The sequence below is a fragment of the Anser anser genome, assembly GCF_964211835.1.
Source record: "Anser anser genome assembly, chromosome: 6".
Taxonomy (NCBI): Eukaryota; Metazoa; Chordata; class Aves; order Anseriformes; family Anatidae; genus Anser; species Anser anser.
In genome coordinates, this window is record NC_139726.1 from 24,387,624 (window position 1) to 24,413,245 (window position 25,622).

Here is a 25,622-nt window from a genome sequence, read left to right on the forward strand (position 1 = left end):
CTCTGTTACCTATTTCAGTCTAAAGTGACTATATCTTACTTGAATGTTGTATCTTTCACTGGCATTTTATTGCATTTTATCCATTTATCCTGTTCAGGATCATATCGTTCAACCCAGTAGCCAGTTATGGGACTGCCACCATCTTCATCTGGTTCATTCCACGTTAGGGTCACTGAATCTTTAGTGACCTCTATAGGCTTGAGACCTGTTGGAGGGCCTGGTGGGTCTGTATAAAATAACAAATTAAAACCAACAAAATCAAAACCATCACAAATGTTTTTATTTCTGTTAAAATATTGTCAAAATTAAATATTCATTTAATCCACTAACCAAATGAATATTTTGCAATGATGGGGCTACACTGTGCTGGCTCTCCGATACCATACATGTTCTCAGCACTGACTCGGAAAACATATTCTTTATGAGGAGTTAAATTTGTAGCTCTGAATTTTGTGTCCTTGATAGTTGATGACAACTTATGCCATATTTCACTGTCCATAGCTCTTTTCTCAAGGACGTAGTTTGTAATTTTAGAACCCCCATCATCTCGGGGAGGATTCCATGTCAGAAGGCAGGATTCATTTGTGATTTCTGATACGTCAAATGCAGCTGGTGGACCAGGTTTATCTGTAGCAGACAAGATGCAAATGTTAATCTTCTGCTTGCATAACTCAGTATGTTACTGATGACTTTTATAAACAATACAAAATACAGGCATACCGAGAACATTAACTTCAACAACAGCAGTAGCACGTCCACTGGAATTTACAGCTTCTATAATATAGGTTCCACTGTCACTCCTTTTGCTGTCTGTAATAGTGACTGTAGAATGATTAGGTTTGGTTTCAATGGTGATTCTGTCATCAGGTCTTAGAATTTTGTCAGCCTTTGTCCAAGTAATCTGGGGCTCTGGCTTTCCAGTTACTTTAGCTGGCAGCTCAATTTTGGTTCCCGCTTTCACAGTGAGTCCAGCGAGCAGTTTCACATCTAAGAAAATTTCTGGAGCCTCTGATTTAGGAGAAAAGTAAGCCATTGTTATAGAAACCATATATCACATAATAAAGTGATAAAGGTAGAAATAAAGTGTCTATTGTAATTCAGTGATATACGTAATTACCTTTTGCATCAATGGCCTGAATATCATCTGTTGGCTTGCTTGGCTTGCTAGCTCCTATTCTGTTCAAAGCCTTAACCCGATATGCATACCACTCTCCTTCCTTCAGTTTTGTTACTTCCATTCTGGTTGTTAAAAACATCAACAAACAAATATTTAAAGTGTTGCAGATGATACAGTTACTTGAAGGGATATTATAGAATCATAGAACCCTTAAGGTTGGAAAAGACCTCCAAGACTATCTAGTCCAAATGTCTGCCTACCAGCAATATTACCCACTAAACCATGTCCCTGAGTACCACTTCCAGTCTTCCTTTAAACACCCCAGAGACGGTGACTCCACCACCTCCCTGGGCAATCTATTCCAATGACTAACCACACTTTCTGAGAAGAAATTTCTTCTAATTTCCACCGTGAATACTCGCCTGAACATGAGCCAGCAGTGTGCCCAGGTGGCCAAGAAGGCCAATGGCATCCTGGCTTGTATTGGGATCAGTGTGGCCAGCAGGACCAGGGAGGTGATTGTCCCCCTGTACTCAGCTCTGGTGAGGTAGCGCCTCAAGTACTGTGTTCGGTTTTGGGGCCCTTATTACAAGAAAGACATCAAGGCCCTTGGAGTGTGTCCAGAGAAGGGCTCTGAAGCTGTTGAAGGGCCTGGAACACAAGTCTCATGAGGAGCAGCTGAGGGAACTGTAGTTGTTTAGTGTGGAGGAGAGGAGGCTCAGGGGAAACCTTACTGCTCTCTACAACTCATGAAGTTGTGGCGAGCTGGAGGTCAGCCTCTTCTTGCAGATAAATAGTGATAGGACAAGATGTTAATTTACTTACTTCGTTTCAATAACAGGCTCCCCGCATGTCTCCCACTTATCTGTGCCACGTTGTGATTTTTCTACCAGATAGCCCTTGATGCGGGCACCACCATCATATTTGGGAGGTTCCCATGTTAGGAAGATTCCTTTTGATGTTGGATTTCTCCATTTAACATTCTCTGGTGGATCAGGCACCGCTATTGAAAATTAAATACAGATTAGTTTCTAAGATACCATATAAGGGAGATTTTTTTTTCTATCTTCTCATAAAGAAAATCAGCAATGTTTTCAGAAACAGTCAGCAAGAAAATCACCAACAATGTGAAAAAGGTGACTCACTTGCTGGTGCTGACATATTTACAGGTTCATCAATATATGCAGGTTCTCCTGGGCCACATTTATTGCATGCAGAAACTCTAAATAAATATTCTTTTCCTTGGATGAGATCAGGAACAGTGAATTCTTGGTCAACAACATGATCCATAACCTAAAGAGAAGGAAGAATCCACTGTGCTTCTAAAATTTATTTCCAAAGAAAAATCACAAAAGTATGACATAAAATTCAGTAGCACATGTGGAAACAATATAGCAAACAGAAGCAGAATTGAGAAAAAATGAACTTACTTTGATCCATGTTTTCCGGCTTACTTCACGTTTTTCAATGATATAGCCAGTAACTGGACTTCCACCATCATCTTCTGGAGGTTCCCATGACAGCTGAACTGTGTTCCTGATTATGTCTAAAACTTTAAGTTCTCTTGGTGCACTTGGGCGAGCTAGAAATCAAAGAAATTTTATTAATTCTTCTGTAATCAGAACTTGTCAGATCATCTCTATTTCATTTACCCATCAAAAGACTTACCGTACTCATTCTTCCTGAAACAACTAACAGCTGGATGTTGAAAACAAGAAAAAACTTTTATGGGATGGATTTCTAGTTTTTAGTTATGTTTTAATATTCTTGGTTTACTGCAAGTTGTGTAATTTCACATTATTAATCTAAAAATGTTCTTGTTGCAATATATGTATCCGTCCACTTACCAATAACGTTAACATTAATTTCTCCTGAAACAGATGACACAGGGTTTTCTAATGTTAAGGTATAAATTCCTTTGTCTGGACGTTCACTTGGAGTAATTACAAGTTCTGCAAAGGAGGCAGTGGTCTTTATTGTTACACGATCACCCCCTTCTAAGACTTGATCACCAAAAGACCATGTGGCAGTTGGCACAGGGTAGCCAGTGATAGGAACACGGATCTTGATTGGCTCTGGAACAATAACTTCCAGTCCATCTTTAAATGCACTTAGGTCCATTGTAGGTCCAACTGAAAAAGTGAAAAATTGATTCCATGAAATATTTTCAGATGTTCTGAATATGGCTAATTATTTCTGTATGATTTCTGTATTATTTCTGTATTATTCTGCCTTATTCCGACTGTATCTCTGCTAGCAGGTTGCAGCTGTCTAGGCAGCTGTAGCTTATGACTCCCTAACTCTCCCAGCTAAATGTTGTTGTTATTTTTTGTTTGTTTGTTTTTGTTTTTAGAAATATGTCAGATCATAAGCTATTTTAGCATTACTAGATAGGAGATTAATCTATCCTTTAATATAAAAACTTTATAGTCTTTATAGTCTTTTTTTTTTTTTTTTTTGAGTCTTCTCTGCCTTTTCCTCCTTCAGGAGGAAATGAAGGAGATGAAGGAGAAATAACTCAGAATCTCAAAGGTCTAAGGTTCTTTTTGCTAGTTGGCATCACTGATGGTGAAAGATATGCATCTTAGCCACTTGATGCGCTTTCATTGTGCATCTTTTCTGATAAAATATCTTTGATACATAGCATATGGCTTACCAAAAGTATCATCTGCAGTTAATGGCCCAATAGCCTCAGCTGGGTCAGACACACCAGCTGCATTTTCTGCTGAGACTCTGTAGTAATAACGGGATCCTGATTTCAATCCAGTTACCTAAAAAGCACAAATAATTATTTAGTAACTCATATTAAAGATGATCTACACATTTTGTGTACTTTGTTGATGAATCAAACATCTTACCTTAAAAGTAAGAGCTGGTACTAGCTTTGGGTTACAGCGGATCCATTTGTCTGTTCCTTCTTCCAGCCTTTCAATAATATACCCTAAGATTGGGCTTCCGCCATCTTTAAGAGGAGGTTCCCATGTGAGCTGCACTGATGTCTTAGTTTGATCTGAATGATCAAGGTTAATGGGAGGACTTGGTCTCTCTGAAAATAATTTGAGAGAAACAAATGTTGGCAACTGGTAGAGGAATGTATCTCTGCATATCAGCTGTCTGTATCTTAAAGTACTAGTTTTAAAGCCTATGCAGAGGTTTTTTTCCAAATTGTTTTTTAAATTGAGGTTCGGTCCTAATTTCAGAGCTGAAATATTGGAAGTTCTTATTGTGTCAAATAATAGTAAGGTACTTCTTGTATGTTTAAATACTAAAGTCAGGAGAAGTTTAGCTACGCCCGTTATTTTCAGCACCCATTTCTCTGATTGCTTTTGGGAACATTCCTGTACACTTAGTATTTAAATAGCCAAAATGTCCTTAACTTGTAATGCAATCACAATAGAACTTGCATACTTACCAATTGGGTCCATAATTTTTACCGCACGTGTAGCAGGACTTGGTTTGCCAACTCCAATCATATTTTGAGCTCTTACTCTGAAAAAGTATTCTTCATTTTCCACAACATCAGTCAGGACAGCTGACAGTTCATCAGCTCCCGTGGTCATAGTTGGCTCCCATTTGATGGAAGCTCTGTTACGCAGTTCAATAATGTAGCCAGTAATTGGAGTTCCTCCATCATACTCAGGTACTTCCCAGGTAAGTGTAGCACCAAACCTGTTCACATCAGTAACTTCTACATTTTGAGGAGGACCAGGAACTTCTGCATTTTATTTTAGAGACAAAAAGGAAAAACAAGGTATGTGTTTCTCTATCTATTCTCTAGAGTTAGTAGTATTTTTTCCACACAGTCATAAAACACTGAGTTTTTCATAACTTCCGCTCACCAAATTTGCTCTTAGCTTCCACAGGTCTCTCTGTTTCCACTGGCTCACCAGTACCAACTCGGTTCCGTGCACTAACACGAAAGAGATACTCAACTCCTCCTTTTTGAAGTCCAGTAACTGTGTATTCACAATTTTCCGCACGATCAGTGACCATAATCCAGGTCTTACGTTTGATATCACGTCTTTCAATGACGTAGCCAATGATTTTGCTTCCACCATCACTTTCTGGTTCCTGCCAGGCAAGGCCAACTTCACCATCGTAAGTTTCAGTGACTTCTAAGTTTCTAACTGGACCTGGAACATCTAAGAAACATACAACAATAATTTAGTGCATTGCATCTTTTATTTGTTTTGGCCTAAAATATGGTAGTCAAGGTTTTAACATTGGGAGCTCTTACCAATGACCTCTACATTGATGAATGCTTCTGCCTGGCCATGTTTGTTTCGAAGTATAATCTTGTACCTTCCCTTATCTGATTTCTTTGCTTCATAAATTTTGAAGGTAGTGCAGTCAGTTGTTGTATCAACAGTTGTTGTTGGCAGACCTTCCTCCCCTTTCAACCATTCTGCTTCTGCTCTTGGGTAGGCATCATATGGAACAGTCATAGTTAAAGGCTTCCCAACATCAACGACAAGGTTTTGATCACCAGTCTTGATCCTAGGAGCAGCTAAGGAAGATCAATATGACAAGTGAGTACTTACAAATTATAAGAATGATGTATGTGCGAAGTCATCTAAGAAGCACACATAGAAAAGTAAAAGGAACTGTTGTGTCAATTCTAAACAAATTCCTTCATATATTTATTGGATTGCTCCAGAGAGCAAGAAACTCAGACATTATGTACCGTGCTCTCCTATAAAATGAAGGAAGAGGGAGCTGCTTTTTGACTATTAATTTTATTGGTCTGATCCTGTAAAAGACAAATGAGGAACTCATTGTCTTATATGACTGAAATGAGTAGGTCAAATAATTTGCATACTTTACATCTGCAGTGACCTAATGAAAAGATTTTGTATCCTATAAGCTCAATTTTTGCTCTTTACTGTAGACATTGAAAAGTGACCTATAATTTCCTTGACAGCTGGACAAGCATGGTATAATAAAAAAAATTTGTTGTCTGAATCATAATTCATACAGTTTAACAGACTTGCACTTGTCTTAGCCTGATTTCATATTCATTTTAATAACTTTACTTGAAGAGTTAATTCTCTGATCTCAAATTTTATAAAATAAATACAAAGCAGACATCTTACCTGCTAATTCAAGTTTAGCTCTAGCTTCTTTATCTTTAGCAATAAATCTGTATTCCCCTTGGTCACGGGGCTTTATATCGCACACCTGCAGCCTATGGACCTTTCCTTCACTCATCATCTGATGTTTGTCACCTTGAACAATAATCATGTTGTTTCTCAGCCACTTGACCTCCACACCATCTTTGTTCAACTCAGCCATGAAGATGACATCTGCACCAGGAGCTTCATAGATATCTTGTGGTGGTCGGATAATCTCAACAGGGATTTCTGAAGTAAACATCAATTCATTTGGTGGTATTAGTGTGTCATTTCTACTATCACTAAATAATGAAGAAATTAATCCTATTTAATTTTATACATACCTTCAACAAAAAGTCTTGCCCTAGATTTCCTGTCATCCACTCCACAGGAATATTCACACTCATCATCTAGTCTACAGTCTTTTATGATTAATCTGTGCAGGTTTCCATCCTTTTCAAACTGATATCTTTATGGGGAGAAAATAAGTAAGCAGCATTATAATACCCAGATAAAGATACAAAGTAAAGCAAATGTGTTTCGCATATTAGCAAGCATAATAAAATGTGCATACTTTTTGCCTTCTTTGATTTCTCTGCCATTTCTGTACCATCTCACACTAGCTTTCTCCTTGGAAAGCTGGCAGGTGAAGACAGCATCATCAAATTCAGTGACTGTCTGGTCCCGGAGATGTTCAATGAAGTCTGCTGGTGCTTCTGTGATGAGAAGTTCTGCAATAGATTTGTCTTGTCCAGCAGTTACAGTGTATTCACCTTCATCTATAAAGCCACAATCTTTAATGATGAGCGAGTGTTTGTATTTATCGATTTTATACAAAATGCGCTTGTTGAATGTGATCTCTTCACCATTCTTTGTCCATTTGAGAGTTGCATTAAGGCGATTGACTTTGCACCAGAATGTGACAGTTTTCTTTTCCATGGTCTCAATATCTTCAAGGGGCTCAACAATCCTGAGATCCTCCTCTGTTAAGACAAAAAATAAAATGTGATTAATTTACATCCTCATTATCCTTACGTGAAATTGAATACAGGATGATTAAACAGCTTAAATACAGTGGAAGCTATTTACCTAATACTGTTAATGCAGCAGAGCTCTTGACTTGTTCTCCTCTCTGGTTTGATAGTGAAATAGTATAGGTAGCTTGATCTTTCAACTGTGCATCCCTGATTCTGAGAGTGTAAACTAAATTCTTCTGGACAATAATATATTTGGCACTATCAAATATTGCTTCATCATTTTTGTACCATTTCTCTTTGGCACCTTCTTTATTGACTTCACAGTTGAAGATAATTTCTTGACCCTCATTAACTTCTTGGTCTTTAAGGGGAGTTATAATCCTGAGTTTTTCTGAAATTCAGAAAACAGAAGAAATATGACATCATGTAGTAGAAGGAATACAGTAAAATATGTACCTGTACATTGATAAAATAAAGCTTACCAATCACTGTTAAGCGTGCTGTAGCTTTAGCTTCACCAACCATGACAGTATACTTTCCTGCATCTCCTAGAGTAGAGTCTTTTATCACAAGCGTCCTCTTTTTGCCATCTGAAATTATGTCATACTTATCACCAGGTTCCAGAACTGTGTCACCCCAAAGCCACTGTACTGTAATTGCCTCTTTGGATACTGAACACACAAATTCAGCTTTGTCTCCTTCAAGAACCTCAAGATTTTGTGGTCTGGTAAGAAATTCTGCTGCAAGTTCTGAAAGAAAATATTTTTGTAGGTAAACATTTTACTTTCTATTTATGAAGAGAATAAACCAAATTATGTATTCTTATTGACCTTTTTTTTTTCAGAAAATAAAGACACAAAAGTAACTCTCTTACCATGTACAGTAAGTTTTCCTGTTGTACTAGAGCTTGGGAGCTTGCAAGTGTATTTGCTAGCATCCTCAGGATGAGCATTACGTATGACAAGAATTCGCTTTCTACCATCAGAAATGTATTCAAATCTACCACCATCAGGCACTTCCTCATCTCCTTTAAACCAAGTAACTTCAGCATTAGGCTTTGAGATTTCACAGATCAATTTCACAGTGTCATTTTCATTTACTTCAAGATCAGGAAGATTTTTTGTGAAAACAGCCTCTTCCTCTGCAACAAGAATTTGGAAAAAAAACAATTAAAACCTTTCATCAAAATAAGATTTTTTCTTCTTCATATATTAGATTATTAAAAAGGTTTGTTCACCTAACACTGTAAGTAGGCCAGAAGTTCGAGCTGTTTTTGCTTCACAGGCATATTCAGCTTCATCATCAAGGACACATTTACTGATAACAAGAATGTGTTCTGTGCCTCTGGAAATTATGTCATATTTCTTGCCTTTTCTAATTTCAATGCCATCCTTAAACCACTTCACCTGTTTTAGAACAAATTGACATGCTTATTAACATTAATATACTTACAATAGATTTCAGTTGTGTATTGTTTTGCAACAACACTATGAAGTTGTGAACTAAAAACAAAACAAAATAAAAGCCCCAACAACCTGTAGTAAAAGGAATTACTCAGATTAAGAATTATTATTATTAACCTTAACACCTGGACGAGAAATTTCACATTCAAACCGAGCAGATTCTTTTTCTTTTACTTCAAGGTCAGTTAGTGGTCTCAGGAACTCAACACGAATTGCTACAGAAAAAGAAAGAAAGAAAAAAAGAAGATAAATTGCTGCACTTGATATTATTTATTGCTAGTCATAGACACTAGTACATAGTGTCTATATGCATAGACAATAGTACATAGTGTCTCTAGTACTTAGATATTTTCTGGAAATTTATAAATGACTCACGTTCTACATTGAGAAAACATGATGTCTTAAAATCTTTAGCATCACAGGTGTATGTTTTTGCATCATCCAGTGTACAGCCGTGGATAATGAGTTTTCTGACCCTGCCATCAGAAATGATATCATACTTCTTTGTCTTGTGAATTTCTTCTCCATTTTTGAACCATTTCACTTTTGCATTTTCCCTGGAAACTTCACATTCCAGTACTGCAGTGGCCTCCTCTTCAACAGTCTGGTCCTCAAGTGGTTTAGTAAATTCAACTGGAGGTTCTGAAAGGAGGAGACAGATTTTTGATAGAGAAGATCCAAATTTTATCCGGCCTTCTGCTAATACAGAACTTTCCCATGTGGTTTACTAACTTTTTTTTTTGACTGAATAATTAACAATGCTCTTAGACTTCTCTACTAAAGTTTTTTATTATTTTAATCCCTAATAATACTCAGTTAATTCAGCCAATTTCCTCATTTTCAGCTTACTGTAAAATAGTTTCAATGATCTCCTTGTCCAAGACTATTTTACTCACAAATCATTATCACAAAGACTTGCAACTCAGTTTCTTTAGCCACTCTACAGCCATGTGAGCTCAGTGACTCTGAAGTTCTACCCTGAACTTTAGGAACTTTTTTTTTCTTTGAATAGCTAAATTAGAAGCGTGTGCAGTTTTGTTTTTTTTTTTTTTTTTTTTTTTTGACTTCTTAGCTTCACATAGCTAAGAAATCTAGCCAATATTCTATCACTTGACTGGTGTCATAGTTGTACTCTCAGGTTTCTAGATACTCTAATGCAAGAATCAGAAGCAAGCTGTGAGGAGATACAATAGCCAGTATTCATGGGTTATGTTGAGGCCAGTTGAATGTTCAAATCTGCAGTGAAGCTCTGGAAACCTGAATTCAACTCCCACATCTGACATGTTTCCAGTATTCCTTTGTTTTCCCAGCCCTTCTGTGAAGCATAAACATTTTAACTAAGTGGATATTTTAATCATGAAAGTTGTCTACCAGTCCAGTATTGCATGTATGAACCTCCTAATCTGATATATGGTGTACATATAATATATACATATTATGTCCTTTTGCAGGGTGAATCATGAACAGACTATTAATAGAGACTATGGTATAATTAAAATGACTGACTTACCTTTCACAAAAAGATTTGCTTGAGTTCTGAAATCTTTTGCAGTCAGTGAAACTTCTCCTGCATCTGTTAACTTGACATCTCTAAGAGTAAGTGTGTGAACTCTCCCTTCAGCACGTGTGACAACCTTACAAAGTACATAAAAAAATACTTGCGTAAATATCTAGAACAAATATTTGAGGAACATTTAACGAAATAGTTAACTGTTATTTATTGTTACCTGTGGAGGTTTTTTTGTTTACTTTTATATGAAGTTTGGATTATTTCCTTTTGTATACACTAGATAGATCTCAAGATACAAATGTCGTGAGGATTTTGAGAATCATTTCTGTTTTGTTCTTTCACTTATGAGAAATTGGAATTTTATGTTACCACACATTTTACTTCTGTCTTTATATTAGAAAACCTGAGTTTACTACCAAAGTTCAGAATGAACCTTGAGATCACGTTCATTTTGAACATGTACTAATAAATGCCAAATTAAGTAGTTTATAAGTTTATAACTTTATGGGAAAATTTATTATTCCTGTCTACATCAAAGTAAAAACTTTTAGAGAAATTTAAAGGGGTCTGGCACCCTCCCCATATACCCCTTTTCAAATACTAAATTGACTTTCTATTATCAAGTTTTGGTAGGAAGTTCTGCCTAAAAGAACATTTCCATTTTTTTTTTCTTTGCATGATTAAAATACGTGATTCTTTGCAATCATGCATTTTAACAGGGTACTCCTACATAAACACCACTTCACAAAATTTCAGCTGAAGACAAATGACAGTTTTGAGTGTATATGTAAGCTGAAGGAAAATTTTTTTTCCCATGTAATGCAAATGACAACACAGATAAGAACAAAATAATATTCCATCATACAGAACTACTGAACTTGTAGTATCTTGTGAGGCAGTAATAACTAACAAGTCACTGTAGTGATTAATAGCTTTCCATATTTTTATAGCTAGGCTGAGAAGTGATTACCTTGATTTATTAAATGTCTCTTCTGTTGATTTTCAGTTTTGCCTATCTATCTTTAAACATAGTAATGGGGTTGCTACTTCTTTGATGTTTTTTTTCTGACTTCTATAATCTATTTTTTGTAGGAGATAGTTTTAATTTAAGCAAATTTGGTAAAGCTTTGAAAGATCTATTTCCCAAAACTGAAAACAAACTGTTAAAATTATATCTTAAGGTAAAAAATATGTACTGAAGTATTGTTAGCCACATTATTACAGTTTCTTAAACTTTGCTACATCATATGATGCCTTTAAAGTTTGCTTTGTATGAGGTTTGCAACTGATACTTTCATTTGCATTACCTTCCCTTAGGGCTAATATGTAAAAAACAAACAAACAAACAAACAAACAAAGAAAAACAAAATAAGTCTTAAAACCAGTCATATCATTTTTTTATTTTAGCTTTTTACAGTATCTCCTCTCCCATTAACTTCAAATATTAAATTGGCTGCATTCCACACTACTCAGATCTCAAAGCTAAGAGTCAGCACTTGATGAAGGGTTAAAAATAGTTAGTGAGAAGTGCTTGACAAGCAAACCTGCTTAGAAAGTTATCTGGAGAGCCAGAACAAATGCCTGAAATGGAATTCGAATCCTCTTAATCCCCTTATATGCAGAATTGGACTGCAACTCAGCATTCAGGAGAAAAAAAGCATTTCCTGATAGCACCTTTCAAAACCCCCTCACTGTTACTGCAATTAATCTGAGAAAAAAAAATAAAAATCATTCAGTATCTCTGTAGCTCAGTCTCCCACAGAATCAGGCACGTAAGTCATAGTTTCCCTTTGTACAATAAAAACTTATAGTATTCCAGATCCTCCAACTTCTCCAGGGGAAAAAAAAAAAAAATAGAAGAAAAAAAAAAAGAAAGCCATGTCTGATTCAGTGAGGATTTACCATTTTTCCATTCAACACAGTAGCACTATTACATTCTTGTGACTTAGCAATTCTACTGGTAGAAAGTAAATGAGAAATAATATGGAGAAGAAGAGTGAAAGAGAGGAAGGAGTAGCAAACATGAGGGAAAATAAAGTTTAGTCTCCTTACCTTATCACTGGGTTCCAGTTTCTTTCCTTGCAAGAACCACTCTACTGGGATTCCTTCATAAGAGAGTTCGCAGTCAAAGGTTGCTGATTCCCCAGCTGTCACTGTTACATCCTTGAGGGGTCTCAGCAAGCCTATTACTCGAGCTTGGTAAGAAGACAACATTATTTTCAGATTAGTCACTTGTACCCAAGAGAGAACCACTGTCCTTATGTACTAATCTCCATGGTGGCTTCCCTCAAGAGAGACAGACATCGCAGTGCTGCTTGTTTAATTCCCTAAATAGAAGGGGCCACCCTGGGGCTTTAGGGGGAGGGCTAGTGACCGAAAATTTCCTATTTGCAGAGTGCGTTTCTTTAAATTGAACAAGGTCAGCAGGAAAGTTGCTGTGCATCTGTCTCTCTGCCAAGCCCTGCATGCCTCTTGCTAGATAAGGCATGTGTTTTCCAAAATAGCGAGGGCTAGGATTGGAGTGGGAAACAAGTGGTCTTCAACCATGTGGTCTGTCCCTGTCCATCACATTCTTAACCCTATCCCCAAATATCACTGTGATCCCATCCTCTCAGGTTAACATGATATTTCAATGCTGTAAAGCCTCTGCTTATGATACTTTGATTTCATAACTGCATATGATGCCAGACCATGAAGAAGCATTCAAAGCCATCTCCTTACTTTTTCTTTTCCTATATGAATAAACTACATAAATTACAAACATAAATAAGTAAATGGAGAAAGAAAGAACATTCCTTAACTTAAAGAGGTGAAGACAGCTTGAGTAATTAATATTTGAATTGCTGTTCTAGAAATAATTGCTCTGGGTTGAGTATAGTGTAGAGATTTTTCCACCTTGTTTTCATTTAGGTAATTTCAAAGACACTTACGTTTCACTCGAAGGTGAGCACCAGATTTAGCATTTGCTGCTTGGAAATCTACTCCACCAGCTTGATCTAAGCGTACGTTATACAGTGTAAGGAAGTGCTTTTTGCCTTCTTCCTTGATTTCACAGTCCTTCAAAAAGAAAAGTGAAGCAAATTTTTTCAGTATCTTTTTCATGCTCAGCACAAGAGCCCATATTTCTCTTCATACCACGGGTCCATTATTTCCTCCACAAAACTCAGACCCAAACTCCCTAAAATATGCCCTCTAAACTTTCATCCATAGTCTAGCCCCTTTCCTTTCAGTCTCCTCTGTTCTAATACAATCTACTTCTTCTTAGCAAGAAAGGGCAAGAAGCAATGCATTAATGAGAGTGGCATGTATGTGCTGATTGACTAGCCAATATATGCAGATGCAGACCGGTCAGAAGGCTGAGAAGAAATAGGAAATACTAAGCTTTTGTTGTCCCTTTTCCTTGAGAAGGGTCTTTTTCTTTTACCCTCACACTGATTTTCTTGGAACTTTTTATCTTTGTGTATTTTTCACATCAGTACTGTAACATCAAAGCATTGCCAAATTACAGTTAGTCATGATTGTACCATTTTTTTAATTTCCATATCCTACCAGCTAGGACTTAAGAATATTTAATTAAGCATTATGCCATTTTAAACAAATTTCAGCTACCAGAGCAATAGTGAAGAGTTTGAAAATGTGATCCACATCTATCTAAAACAAACATAACCCAAAAAAACAAAAGGTAAATTCACTGAATCCAAAGGTTCAATTTTTAAATGCCGTTACGTTTAAGAGAATTATGTGTGGTCTTAGCACTTCAGATACATGATTATAGAAAGCAGAAAGAGTTTTCACTTAATTTCTGCAGCTGTCTGCTTCTCCCTCACATCCCAGTTCCATGCAAGTTGTTGAGCCACACGTAAGTAACATCTTAAAATATCTGCTTACAGGTGATTCAGTCAGGGGTTCTCCTTTTAGTTTCCAATTGCCATGGACACCTTCCTCAGAGATTTCAATATCAAAACGGGCAGTCTCTGTCTCAATCACCTCCACGCTGTATAGCGGACGTATGATCTCAATATCCCTGTCTGGGGAGGTGGGTGCGAAAAAGTGATTGATTACCTCAGTCACTAATAAACATCCAAAAGTTCTCTTCAACATAGCAACCCAATAAAATAACCATACCTTCAATATTGAGGTTAGCAGAGGTTTGATCAGTACCACAATCACAAGTGTATTTTCCAATGTCTTTCTTCAAAGCTTTCTTGAGGATAAGTATTCTCTTTTTGCCATCAGCCTTAATAACAACATTCTTTGATGGAGTAATTGGTTTGCCATCCTTCATCCATTTCACCGGGGCATCTGCTTTGCTGATTTCACATTGTAAAATCACTTCGTCTTTCTCTACAGCAGTATAATCCTGAAGCTTCCCAGTGAAGTAAGGGTCTCCCTCTGCAAGTAAAAGTTAAGACATCTTTTAATGTGAAGATTAAGTCTTTCAGAAAGGAAAAGGGTTCTTACCATCAGATACATTTCATGCTTATGCCCTGCAAGGGGGATTAAATACAGTCCTTATAATTATTGCATAGTTATGTCGCAAAAAGAGAGAATAACAAATAGCTAAGAAAAAAGTCAGTGTACTACTCATGTTACTGACAACATGATTTTGCTGTTCTGGTAGATTCAGAGCACCATACAAGTATTTTATAGCTATTTTCACCACACTTGGATGAAATTTTGAAGAGATTTCAATTATCCTTTTGGAAAGTGGAGCCCCAAGGAATACAAGCAAATTGTCAAGTTGTCAAAAATCACCAAGTAAGTTTAGGCCAAACCCCCAAACCGAACCAAATCAAACCAAAAAAAAACCAAATCAAACAAATCCCAAGACTTTCTGATGATTATTCATTTTTCATTAATAATACTTCTGATAATATACATCATGTGAATTCTTTTGGGTATGCTTACCAAGAACAGTGAGTTTAGCTTCTGAGGATTTGCCCATAGCTTCCACTCTAATCTGAGAAGTATCATCAATAGTAAGATCTTTGATTGTGAGTGTATGAAATTTTCCATCATCTGTCATTGAAACCACTTTACTGGTATGTAATCGCTGGTCATTCTTGAACCAGACAACAGGAATATTTTCATGTGAGAGTTCCACCGTGAACACTGCAGTTTCTCGCTCCTTTTTTGTTATATCCTTGAGAGGAGTAATGAATTTCAGGCGAATACCTATATCAACAAAACATTTCATTAATAATAATGCTACCAATAAAAACTGTTCAAGGACAACTATGGTGTAACTCTTCCCTAGAAAGGCAAAGTCAGACAAACCTTCGATAATTAGTTTTGCGCTTGTTCTCTTATCTTCAGCTTCAAAACTATATTTAGCTTCATCGTCAAACACAACAGATTTAATAATCAGAGCATGTTTTGTTCCATCTGAAATAATTTCAAATCTTTCATCAGGAGTGATCTCTTGTGTTCCTTTTAACCAACGGAAAGCCTTGGGTTCTCTAGACACTTCACATTCAAACTTGGCTTCATCCTTCTCAAAGACCTTCACATCACTTAGTGGAGTGATAAAGATGAGAGGCAATTCTGAAATCAAAGAAGAGCACTTTCAGTTCTGTAATAGGTTTATATAGATCTTTCTGCTACTAGATTTGTTCTAGTGCCCTGAGACACACATGGAAATGTTGGCAAACTGCAGACTCTACCTTTCACTTTCAGACTGGCAGCACTTTTAGCATTAGCAGCTTGGAAAGACACTTCTCCAGTCATATCCAGTTTGCAGTTATGAAGGAGAAGAATATGCTTCTTCCCATCCTCAATTATTTCACACTCCTGGTAATAAAGAAAAAAGAACCCATCAAAATATGAGTATTCTAGGAAACTACTCAGCCAACATTATCATCAAATATGTTTTCCTAGTGTAAATTATGATCTAAAAATAGAGCAGCAGTCTCACAGGTGAAGGTGTTAGGGTCTCTCCCTTCAGCTTCCATATAGGATGAACATCAGGCTCAGAAATTTCAATTTCAAAACGTGCTGTTTCACCAACAAATACTTCCACTCCATACAGTGGGCGTTCCACTTTAATTAAGCGAGCTAAAAGACAAAAAAAAAAGTTCACATCTACTTATTCATTCTATAACATAGAAATGCAGGACTGGAAAGGATTTCAGCTCTCTTATTATCCCTTCTTTAGGAAATTCATATACTATCACCGACAAGTATTTATCTAACTTCTTTTTAAAAAAGCTCAAGTTTGGGCAGTATATAACCTCCTTCTGTAATATGTCTGAAAGTTTAGTTAGCTTCAGTAAGAATATTTTTCCATGTAATTAACTTATATGTTACAGTTAAATAAATTGATTTTTTTTCTCCTGACTGGAAATGGACATAGAGAAAAAAATGATCATCACTGTCATTAAAACAGCCATTTATATATCTTAAGATATATTGTCTCTTCTCATAAATATATTTGACAATTGTAAATTTAGATATTTCAACTAGTCATCATAACAACATGTTTTCTAAAGGCACAATTTTTGCTGCTGTACTCTAGAGAATGTCTGTTTGCCTATAGTGTTTTACAAAGGTTTCAGTACTTTCCCTTAGCCAAGGCATGATGACTTACGCTCAACGCCAACATTAGCATTTGTCTTGTCTGTTCCACAGTCACACTCATAAACACCCTTATCACTCTCTGCAGCCTTCTTGATCGTTAGGATACGGCGCAAGCCATCTGTTTTTATGGAAATTCTGCTTGAAGCAACTAGTTCTTCACCATCTTTGTACCATTTTACTGGAACATCTTTGCTAAGCTCACACTCCAGTGTAATATCATCTTTCTCCACAGCACTGTAGTCTTGTAATTTCACAGTGAAGTATGGATCAGCCTCTACAAAAGGCATATTGGATATGAAACATTAAATTAGTAATATAAATTTACTAAAAGATCAATATTTTGTCACACTCCACTTATTAACATTGTTTATACTTACGCTATAGTGTGTTTTATATTGTTTCTATAATTACCTAAGACTTTGAGGTTTGCTTGTGTGTTCAAGTCCTTGACTACAGCCTTTATTTCGGAGATATCATCAAGTGTCACTTCTCTCATTTCTAGTTTATGAACTTTGCCTTCTGAAGTAATTACAACTGTTCTGCTTGTGTGGAGTCTCTTATCATTTTTGTACCATTTCACTGGCATGTCTTCATGAGAAAGCTCAAACTGAAAGTGAGCTGTTTCTCCTTCTTTCACTGTTTGATCCTGTAGAGGTGAAATGAACTTCAGCCTCACACCTATAGCATAGAAAGAAGGCACACGTAAGTACCTCTGGAAAAAACGCTAATGTGATTTTAAAAGATACTTATTTACATATTTATTATTTATTGTTTTGTACGTAATAAGATACTTGCCTTCCACAAACAATCTTGCTGTGCTCTTCTTGCCATCAACTTCAGCAGTGTATTCTCCCTCATCATCAAACTGAGAATCATTGATTATAAGAATATGTTTCTTTCCATCTGCAATGATGTCGAATTTTTCTCCAATTTTCAGTATATCATTGCCCTTAGACCATATAACATTGGCTTCTCTGGTAAGGACACATTCAAACCTTGCTTGGCGTTTCTCAGGGACAGTGACATCTTTTAGGGGAACTGCAAAGTCCAGTTCAATTTCTGGAAACAAAATGGAACACGTAGTTTGTAACATACTCAAAGTGAATTCTTTGTAAGTTGATGTTGTACTCCATTTCATGGTGCATTGTACCTTTCACTGTCAGGATAGCTGTAGTAACTGCATTAAGTGCTTGGTAAAGGACTTCACCAGCTTGGTCTAACTTGACTTTGTGCAAGGTTAGGAAGCGTTTCCCTCCTTCAGCTTTGATTTCACATGTCTGCAGGGATGACAGACTTTGGTAAATAAAATGCAGATACCTTGCTGCTATATATTTTTAATAAAGGAATTCTATAAATATTTGATACACAGTAATGAGTCAGTCAGAAAGAAGACTGGACTTATTCCTCAGTTAAAAGTAACAATTTTAACTCAAAAATTATAATAATAATAAAAAAAAGAGCACATTTCTTCAGCCTTCCAGAGTTTTTTTAAATGTCAGCATAGTCCTCTGCAATGTACGTAAGATGTTTTTATTATTGTCATAATAATATGCTGCAATTCTGTGAGAAAATAAAGCAGTTCAAAAGATTGCCTTTAAGGTACATAACTCTTATTTCAATAAACATTTTTTTAATAACCAAAATGTTTAGACTTTCTACATTCTGGACTGAGTAAAAATGGCATGCCTGCAAAGATCATACCACAATGACTGAAGTGAACCTGATCACAGTGTTTAATTTTAAGTAAACTATGTTATTAAATCAAGGATGCTTACAGGTGAGGGTCTCAGGGTTTCACCTTTCAGCTTCCATTCACCAGGAATATCTTCCTCAGATATTTCTGTATCAAAGTTTGCTGTTTCTTTCTCGTAAACTGTGACATCCTCTAACGGCTTCAGAAGTTCAACTTCACGTTCTAGAATATACAAATTAGCACATAAATAATTAGGGCAAGTTTTGATAGAGCTTTATAGGAAGTCAGGTTACCTTTTTTTTTTTTTTGCTTGTTTGTTTAGAGATTTTTGAATTTTGACTTTTCATTTTTGAATATAAAGCAAATAAAAGGTTCCTTACCCCCAAGGGTTAGTTTAGCTGGGTATCTGCGACCTTCAACTTCCACTGAATATTCTCCAATATCAGCAGGGCCAGCATTCTTGATTTTCAGGAAAATTTTATTTCCTTCTTTCAAGATTTCTGTCTTGTCAGTCGGTTCAGCAGGAATTTCCTCATCTCCTTTAAACCACTTAATGTTTGGTGTATCCTTAACAATATCACAGGTGAAAGTAGCTGTTCCTTTTGGTTTCACATGCTGGTCTCTTATAGGCTTTACTAACCAGTCTCTTATCACTTCTGCATAACAAGTTACACAATAATACAGGTTAATGGACTTTTAATATAAATAAAATAGAAGAAACAGAACTTACAGATTTTATATTACAACAAGCTTTTAATATCTGTAAAATGTTATCTGCCAGTTTATATTGTAATGCTATGTGGAAAATACTAATTTTAAAACAGCCCCAATATCCCACAGAGAAAGGAGAACATGATTTTGATTGCTTACCTACTACCTTAACACAAGATGAGCATGACAACTCAGAGTCTTCCACAGTAACAGTATAGGTGCCAGTATCAGCATCATCTGAATCAGTGATGGTGAGGGAATGCGACAAACCAATAATACCCAGAGCAAATTTCCCAGGCTTGTCTTTGATGATCTTCCCATCCTTTCTCCAAACCACACTTCTTTCTTTATTAAGCTCACAGGTCAAGTACAGTGGCTGGCCTTTAATCACAGTGACTTCTTCTTCAAGTGTTTTCACAAACCGCACTGGGAGTTCTGCGGGAAAAACAATGTTTTGATTTGTCTCATTTGTATACAGAATGTGTGATGTAGAATATCTTACATATTAAATCAAATTGTGTAGTGATCAATGAAAATCAAAGAATGCATCTAACGATCGCTGTAAATTCAGAATGTACCAGTAAAGCTAGAAAGCTTTAGGAGTAGCTAGCCTTTAAATTATTGACAGATCTGAAACAGGGATTACCTTCAACAATGAGTTTGGCTGTAGAGGTCTTCTCTTTGTTACCCAGTCGTAACACACAAGTATATTCACCAGCATCTGATAGCTGGACATCAATAATATGCAGCTTCCTATCTTTGCCATCTGCGATAAACTTGTGCTTTGGGCTCTCTCGGATGTTACTTCCATCTTTCATCCAGCTGGTAATTGCAGTGGATGGTGAAATAAGGACTTCAAAGATTGCAGAAGACCCAACAGATTCTGCTTCTGTCAGGACTATATCTTTCATCTCCTTGACAAACTTCAGTGGCACAGCCTTGAGTTGATAAGTGAATGGAGGCTCTTCAGGAGGTTTTTCACCACCACTGCCTGGCCTGAGTTTCCTTCTTTCTGCATCTGCTGGTGAAGGTGTCTTCTTGGCTGTAATTCAGATACAGAAATTAATAATCTAACCCTGATTTATTGCTTTTATTGTAAGTATTCTGCAGAGCCAAACTTGAATGGGTTTGTGACCCACCTGTTTCACTGATGCATTTCAGTGTTGCTGGACCCTATGCCTCTAATGGAATTTCAACAGAGCTAGCAAGTAATGTTAAATTTTTGTTATATTACCTGAACTGAAATAATTGGGTCTCTGTTAGTACAATTGTGCTGACCAAGTTTTACTATGTCATCTTTCAAAGATTTACTCCTGATTACCAAATCTCATCTACTGAGACCAAAACATGGGAGAACAGAATCATGCATTTATGTCTTGAATCTGAAGGGATAGGTATTTTGAGGGTAACTGTGTTTAAACTTCACAACTGTTTGATTTTTATGAATTTCAAAGGAGGTGAAGTAGTTCTGCCACTGTCTCTTCTTTGCCCCAAGTGGACTAGTTGTGCCCTGAAGGGGAATGCATAGCCTTGCTTACATGATGAAGCTGTGCCGGGAGGCTGCACAACCTCTAACTACATACATACTATATCTGACTCTGGACCTACCTAACATTCTCATAATGTCTAACTATTGAAACAAGCATGGAAAGGTTAACAGTCATTCCCCATCATAGGCATTTTATAATAACTTTTACCTTTGACTGGGCTGATACCCTTCGGAGTTTCTTCTTTTGATGGCTTGGCCTCTGAAGCAGAACAGCAATAGCATTAGGAATGGAGTTTAATAGACTTACATATGAAAATTAAGACAAGCATTTTTTTTTATTTTTTTATTTCTTTTTTACAAATCAGATATTCTCTTTCTTTAGTTATATACACATACAAGGGAAGGAAGATATAGACATACATATATATCTGTACAGCTTATACAATCTATATCTGAATGGTAAGTTCAGCATCTTCAAGGGTGGAAAAGTCATATATTCAGCAGTGAGGACTGAAAGGCAGCTTAGGAACTCCTAGTTCCTCAATTTATTGTCTTGTCCCTTATTTTGTAAAATTCTGCCATTCCCTGACACTTTTCTCACAATTAAACTCTTGATCAATACTCAACCATCAACCAAAATAGTTCAAGTATCTATTAAAAAATGTGTTAACTGAGCAAAGCACACACTTTTACTAACGAAGACAACAAAAATATATGTTGTAAAAATTAAATATATGTTTTGGTACAATGTGACATTCTCACGCGTTCCATCAGTTGCCCAAATTGTGACGACACATCTAAAACTTTTGAAAATATTTCCCCCAGTATACTGCTTCTCATCATCATTTTGTGTAAGAAAATATAAAATACACTTTTAATGTCAGAATGATGTGAATGAAATGCAGGACAGATTTTATTGCAGTGGATGGAAAAATGAATACTAGGAGAAAAGTTTTAGTTTTTCTGAGGAGATAATGACATGTAACATGATTTATACTGTCTTACAAAAAGGTAAGGCTCAGACAATGAACATAAACTACATGGATATACATACATAGAGTACGACAAACATATCAAGAGTGGCTGAATGCCAATGCAGCCAGCTAATACACTGGATGGAAATGTAATTGGTGTTAAAGAAGAAAAACAAACATCACAATGGAAAATGGTATTTTCTCTTGAAGCAAATAATATGAGCACTTTGTGGAAGAATTTGGCAGCAGTCTTCCTCACCTCGCTTTGCATGAGACTTTGCAGGAACATCCAGAAATTCATGTGATTCTCCAGGTGCATCCAAATTCCTGCCCTCACTTAAAAGGCTACTGGCTTGCTCATTCATGTGAGTGGGTTCTGATTTCCAGTACTCCTTCTTTCCTACATTCTTCGGAGTGATTATCTTACCTATGCTTGAGGAGTGAGTGATTGTTTCACTTGCAGAGATTCCTTTGCTTGATGATATTTTGTCTGGAAGGTTTTCCTTCTCTTTTTTCTTGCTAAGAGATGTGCTTTTTCTAATGCCATTTTTAGCTGCTGTTTTTTCATCTGAAGTAGGTTCTGTACCTTGAAGCTCTCTTCCAGAAATCTTCACTTCTTCCACAGTCAAAGAGTCTTTCTTTTCTTCAGTTTTAGCTTTGCTGCCTTTAAGGGATGGAGCTTCTTCACTTTCATCTGGAGAGGTATGAACTTTATGGAATTGTTCTTTATCTTGGCGCTTTGGTGGCTGAATAGGAGCTTTCTTTACGGACTCAGTTCTGTCAGCTATTTCATCTGTGACTCCCTTTTCATGTTCTCCTATGGAAACTTCACCTTCCATTCCTCCTCCTGTAATCACTGTATCAAATTCTTCTTTCTCCACAGGCAACTTTTCAGGGGCACTTGACTGTCTAAATTTCTCTTTTAAGTGGGTGCTGAAAGTAGTTTTGTCTTTATTCTCTGATGTTATCCTCTTGCTGATTTTTCTATCACTTAGTAGTGCTTTCTCAGTCAGTATTTCTGAACCCTCCACATAATGAACTTCAGTGGGTTCTCCTTCCTGCGCAGAATATTTAGCTCCTGCTTTCATTTCCACTATTTGTGGCTTAGGAATAGACTGTTCAAAGATTCTGTAAGATTTTTCTCTGGGAACCTCCTCTTCTTCAGTGGGGTATTCTAGATCAACACCTTTTTTCAATGCTGGTTCAGTAGTCTTATTCAACAGTTCTAAGGAATATAGTTCTGCTGATGTAAGGTCCATTTTCTCATCATCTTGAATAGTTTCCATTTTATTTGCTTCTTTACTAAGAATCTTATCAATACAAATTTCAGCTACTGTAGTACCGTATTTCTTTATCTGTTGAGTTTTCTTCTGTATGTCACTGTGTTTCATAGATTCTTCAAGAGGAACTTCAGATTTCTCTAGAGTAAATCCTCCACTCTCCTCACTTCTAATCAGAGGAGTTTCAGTTATTTTTGCTTCTGTGATATTCTTTACAAATGAAGTTTCATCCTTAATGGGAGATTCTTCAGGCTGCAACCTGATTTTTGATTTTCTCCCTTTTCTTAGTCTTTTTTGGTCTCCGGGCTCATAAGGCTCTTTGAGTATATGTTTAGGTACATAAATTGACTCAGTTACCTCTCCTTTTTCATGCACAGGAATCTTTCTTTCCCGAAGAACCCTAGACTTGTCAGAGACTCTCTCTATAGCACGTTCCTTATGAACAGCCAATGTAGTTCCACCCCCCCTTTCTTCTCTGGAATCACTTTCCTCATATTCAGATGACATATAGATCAATTTCAATTCCCCATCAGGTAGTAGTGGTTCATCCTTTTCATAAATAAGGTGATCTATTGTAACTTCTCTTTTCTCACCTGTAGGGGTAGGAGTTTTTCTTGAAACTGTGTGTGTCATTTCTGGCTCCCCTCCTTCAGGAGCCAGCACAAAATATTTAAGAGCCACTTGATCATCTCTCTCTAGGTTCAGTATTCCATCAGCTGTTTCCAGTGAGATTTTCAACTCAAGTGGCTCTACCATTTGAACATCCAGAACTGTCTCCTTAGGACTTACTCTCTCTTTGACATGTATGTGTTTCTCAACTGAAATCTTCTTTAACACAATTGACTCGGTCTTGTCTTCTTCCACTGGGGACATTTTACCTTTATGCTTTAGTACAGATGGTGCATCGGGCTTTTCTGCAGCTACAAAGGTTTCACAGGTAATTTAGAGAGTTAAAATCCATAAGAATAAGCATCAAGAATAATAAATTTTAAGACAAAATTTCCAGCTATACCTGAAATAAAATGAACATAGAACACTATCTTCATATAACACAAAATTTACAACACAACACACACACAGAAAAGATAAGAATTGCACACACAAACAGCACAGAGGACTCAAGGAAACCTCTGTTATGGTGCAGAGCATCATCCCACTAGTTTGCCAGTCCAAATCTAATCCAGGTTGAAAGTACCAGAAAATAATGGTTCTCTAAGACATGGCCATCTATATAGAATGGTTTAGTGGTGCCACTGCAGGTCTGACTACATCACCAAATCAATGACCATGAGACATTCATGAGCAGGCTTCTCAAGTGCCCAAGGTCTGAGCTGTGCTTTAAGATAAGGCTCTCTGAATGATGGGCAAGCAGCATGTACATCAACTCTATTGACAGACTTCAGACCTGGAGTGCTTCCAGGAGAAAGGACTCTCTTTTTTCCACAGTGGATATGACCTAGGATCCTAAGCATATAACAGGAAACTAGTAATACTCTAGTTTTTCAAGACTACTGCTACTGTTCCTCATGATTTCAGTAACAATTTATAAAACAGAAAACCAAATAATGCAGGAATTGTTTAGAAATACGTGTAACCTTTCATTTGCTACACAGAAAACTTAAGATGTGAGTCAGAAGACATACATCAAAACACAGAACTGCATAAAGGAATCAACAGAAAACACAATTTTCATAGTTTCATATTAATTTTTGACAATAAAAGCAAACATTTAACCATCCAGAAACAAGAGTACAGATTTATCTCAACGGTTTTTCACAGAGACAAGCTTCTTTTACATTAGGTGGCAGTATCAAGAATAACACGATCCTGGGATAGGATCTCAAATCTCCTTGTAATGAATGAGTTGTATGATTGTACAGCTTGTAATTCTCTTTATCTTGAAGGTATTTATGTATCTAAGAGAGAAAAACCCTATGAATAGAATAGAACTAACACAAATACCTGCTTTCTTTCCAACCACAGGGACTGTCACTGGAGTAGTAATAGCTGGCGTTGGTTCTGCTACTGGTTTTGGAGATTTTAAAGCTGGAGGAAAAAAAAAAGAAAGAGTTCTCATTTATTTATTTCAATAAATAATTGTGTTTTAGGCACCATGTTCTCTACGATGTTCTGCAGAATGTATGGATGTTCCAGTCATTATAGTACTAAAGCTGAGATGTATTTTTAATGTCCTTTTAACCAGAAATCTCCAAATTTAAAATTCTGAATGGAAAATAAAAAAGATGCACAGGAAAGGCTGCATTGGTATTCATGACTAAAGAAGACTTACCTACTGCAGGCTTAGATTCAGGCCCAGGAACTGGGATAGCTGCTTGCTTAGGTTCTGGCATTTCAAACACAATGATTACAAATAGGTTAATTTACATGTTTTAAAATCTCATTGAATATTAAAATCAGAAGCAACATTACAGAGAAAGTTAATAGAAGACAGACTTTATTTGTATCTTATTTAGCCAAAAAGCAAGAAATTTACTTGGAATGAATTCTTGTAAAGCCAGATACAACAGAAAAAAAAAAAAAAAGATGAATTTTTCAAGCACTGAAGAATCAAAGACAAAAAGAAATCCAGAAGAAAGCAAAGTGGTTAATCAGTATATGTGACAGACAGACTGGATGACAGTAATGCATTAGTATAATATAGCATGAAACGCAGCAAGGAATATAATCTAGTTGCTGCAATAAGGAAAATAGCACCACACA

At 36.5% G+C, this 25,622-nt stretch overlaps 1 protein-coding gene across 1 annotated transcript in view; it reads right to left on the bottom strand.

Moving 5' to 3' along the window:
• Positions 1 to 25,622, bottom strand: part of TTN (titin) — a 243,979-nt gene that overhangs the window by 80,193 nt on the left and 138,164 nt on the right. The window contains exons 183-225 of the mRNA XM_083841011.1: positions 25,192 to 25,245; positions 24,864 to 24,947; positions 21,881 to 23,821; positions 20,856 to 20,906; positions 19,805 to 20,200; positions 19,318 to 19,593; positions 18,828 to 19,103; positions 18,530 to 18,669; positions 17,905 to 18,031; positions 17,550 to 17,813; positions 17,166 to 17,432; positions 16,765 to 17,028; positions 16,093 to 16,232; positions 15,842 to 15,968; positions 15,456 to 15,722; positions 15,087 to 15,353; positions 14,304 to 14,570; positions 14,067 to 14,206; positions 13,109 to 13,235; positions 12,231 to 12,373; positions 10,179 to 10,302; positions 9,044 to 9,310; positions 8,786 to 8,883; positions 8,443 to 8,611; positions 8,080 to 8,346; positions 7,688 to 7,954; positions 7,318 to 7,596; positions 6,803 to 7,211; positions 6,573 to 6,697; positions 6,211 to 6,477; positions 5,355 to 5,624; positions 4,957 to 5,259; positions 4,530 to 4,832; positions 3,976 to 4,163; positions 3,774 to 3,888; positions 2,965 to 3,249; positions 2,548 to 2,699; positions 2,263 to 2,410; positions 1,943 to 2,120; positions 1,118 to 1,239; positions 721 to 1,008; positions 331 to 627; positions 40 to 226 (exon numbers count right to left, since the gene is read on the bottom strand). Coding sequence (XP_083697137.1) covers positions 40 to 226; positions 331 to 627; positions 721 to 1,008; positions 1,118 to 1,239; positions 1,943 to 2,120; positions 2,263 to 2,410; positions 2,548 to 2,699; positions 2,965 to 3,249; positions 3,774 to 3,888; positions 3,976 to 4,163; positions 4,530 to 4,832; positions 4,957 to 5,259; positions 5,355 to 5,624; positions 6,211 to 6,477; positions 6,573 to 6,697; positions 6,803 to 7,211; positions 7,318 to 7,596; positions 7,688 to 7,954; positions 8,080 to 8,346; positions 8,443 to 8,611; positions 8,786 to 8,883; positions 9,044 to 9,310; positions 10,179 to 10,302; positions 12,231 to 12,373; positions 13,109 to 13,235; positions 14,067 to 14,206; positions 14,304 to 14,570; positions 15,087 to 15,353; positions 15,456 to 15,722; positions 15,842 to 15,968; positions 16,093 to 16,232; positions 16,765 to 17,028; positions 17,166 to 17,432; positions 17,550 to 17,813; positions 17,905 to 18,031; positions 18,530 to 18,669; positions 18,828 to 19,103; positions 19,318 to 19,593; positions 19,805 to 20,200; positions 20,856 to 20,906; positions 21,881 to 23,821; positions 24,864 to 24,947; positions 25,192 to 25,245 — 10,726 coding nt within the window. The remainder of the gene's footprint in view (positions 1 to 39; positions 227 to 330; positions 628 to 720; positions 1,009 to 1,117; positions 1,240 to 1,942; positions 2,121 to 2,262; positions 2,411 to 2,547; positions 2,700 to 2,964; positions 3,250 to 3,773; positions 3,889 to 3,975; positions 4,164 to 4,529; positions 4,833 to 4,956; positions 5,260 to 5,354; positions 5,625 to 6,210; positions 6,478 to 6,572; positions 6,698 to 6,802; positions 7,212 to 7,317; positions 7,597 to 7,687; positions 7,955 to 8,079; positions 8,347 to 8,442; positions 8,612 to 8,785; positions 8,884 to 9,043; positions 9,311 to 10,178; positions 10,303 to 12,230; positions 12,374 to 13,108; positions 13,236 to 14,066; positions 14,207 to 14,303; positions 14,571 to 15,086; positions 15,354 to 15,455; positions 15,723 to 15,841; positions 15,969 to 16,092; positions 16,233 to 16,764; positions 17,029 to 17,165; positions 17,433 to 17,549; positions 17,814 to 17,904; positions 18,032 to 18,529; positions 18,670 to 18,827; positions 19,104 to 19,317; positions 19,594 to 19,804; positions 20,201 to 20,855; positions 20,907 to 21,880; positions 23,822 to 24,863; positions 24,948 to 25,191; positions 25,246 to 25,622) is intronic.